Here is a 1,827-nt window from a genome sequence, read left to right on the forward strand (position 1 = left end):
TATTAAGATAGAAAAAAACAGTTTCGAGCAGGGGCGGATCTAAAGGGGGGGCTAGGGGGGATCAAGCCCCCTACCTCCCCTACATCAATGGATACCCCCCTAAGCCCCCCCTTCATTTTTAGGAAGAAATTATGAAGAAGAAGGGGAGAAGAAGAAGAAAAGAAGGGAAGGAAGAAGATGAGAAGGGAGATGAGCCCCCTCTAGATGTGTTTGCTAGATTCGCCACTGGTTTCGAGTTACACACCGCGCCACGACTTCATACGCTAGCCCACCTTTTATTAGATTGCATAATAAAAGTCCGGGCTCAGAAGCAAAGTACAAAAGCGACTGCTCACTAACCCACCCATGCTGTTGTAGGCGACGAAGTTGCGTTGCTCCATGGCATGGACCGCTACTGCTCTGTGCGACTGTACCCTACCATGTTAGGATTCAGCTCATCAACTGTTCCATGCTTTTGCACGCTGACCAGCAGCTCGATCTGCCTCCTTGCCGTTTCAAATCCTCTCCAGCTTTTATCCTCTCTCAGTAGATAGCCTTTTCCTTTGCTGCTTGTAATTAACCTAGCCAGCTAGCCGCGCCGGCAGTAGCTTCCAAACGCATTCGAATTAAAGATGTCGTCGTCGTCCATGCATCCAGCTATAGACCCTGGATCGAGCGGCGCAATAATGCCATATGGCTACAGTTGTTTATCATTTGGAAACAGAAATCGCAGCACATGGCCGGAGATCGCCGGCCGGCGGCCTCTATAAATAGGCCTCGCCACATGGCCATGCCTAGCCTCTTCACTCTCCTCCTCCTCACCGGCCTACATCGATCAGCTCTCGCTCTCTCCATCTCATATAATTAGTTCTATAGAGCAGCATACCGATAGATATATAGGATCCGGAAGATGGTTCACCGGCCGGCTGCAGCTGATCAGGTCGGCAGGGTCGTGGACCAGGCGGCGGCCACGGCCAGAGGCGGCGCCGGGAGGCGGCATCAGAAGCCGGCGCACGCGCAGGAGCTGGTTCTGCGGCGGCTGCTGCCGTGCAACAAGGGGAAGGCGTGCCGGTTCAAGCGCAGCTGCTTCAGCGAGGAGGACGACGCCGCCTCCTCCGCCATGCTGCTGCTCGCCTGCGTCGTCTGCGCCCCCTCCATCTGACGCGCGGGGTGCATTTGTCGGTGTGTGGAACGAACGATCTCCAAGATGTTCGTTAGGTGTGTAGACTCTAGTGTGTCCATTGATCTATCTATGCGTCTCTCCCGGCCCTCCCCTTGTATGTGGTTCCCGGAAATTAAAGGAAGTTGTTTTCTTCTGGCTAAGTAGTGGTCCAAGACTTGTTGACCTGTGCTTAATTGTGAGGTCGCCATGGGAACGAACAATTGGATTGCGATGGCCGCAGTGCATCTACAGGAGAGATACCAACATCGGGTTGGTCCTCATGAAGCAAATAGCTAGAAAACAGAGCGGGAGAATGGAGATTAAGCCGTCCTGGGACCTGGGCCGGCCGGCATCTCCGTCCGGAATGTACGGTACGGTGTTTCTGTGATGTGCACCTACCTTCCCATAAAGTTTTAAATCCAAACTCCGGATGTGCAGCGAGTAGCAAAAAGTGAAATAAGTAAGGACTGTTTCTGCTGTAGTGTGTTATCATCTTTAATTTCCCTGTCAGATATCCTGAAGATAATTACTATAGAGCAGCCGCAGCAGCTCAGCTCAGCGCTCGACGTCAACTGCTCGTATGTGCAATTCCTCTCTAAAAACACGCAAAAAATAGACGCAGACCACATACAGCATGTGGAAATAGAGTAGAACAATTGGCATGCTTAACTCTAATCCGCCATGCC

The 1,827-nt window shown here is 52.1% G+C and overlaps 1 protein-coding gene across 1 annotated transcript; it reads left to right on the forward strand.

Annotated features, from left to right (window-relative positions):
- The first annotated feature begins 693 nt into the window (after nucleotides 1-693).
- On the forward strand, nucleotides 694-1,620 carry LOC120663859. Its single transcript, XM_039942803.1, has one exon. The coding sequence runs from the start codon at nucleotides 890-892 to the stop codon at nucleotides 1,139-1,141; it is 252 nt and encodes an 83-aa protein (XP_039798737.1). The 5' UTR covers nucleotides 694-889; the 3' UTR covers nucleotides 1,142-1,620.
- The last annotated feature ends 207 nt before the right edge of the window (nucleotides 1,621-1,827 follow it).

This window comes from Panicum virgatum, chromosome 3N, assembly GCF_016808335.1.
Source record: "Panicum virgatum strain AP13 chromosome 3N, P.virgatum_v5, whole genome shotgun sequence".
NCBI lineage: Eukaryota > Viridiplantae > Streptophyta > Magnoliopsida > Poales > Poaceae > Panicum > Panicum virgatum.

What these genes read in the sequence shown, in the direction of transcription:
- LOC120663859 (XM_039942803.1), top strand. Translation starts at nt 890, where the DNA reads ATGGTTCACCGGCCGGCTGCAGCTGATCAGGTCGGCAGGGTCGTGGAC.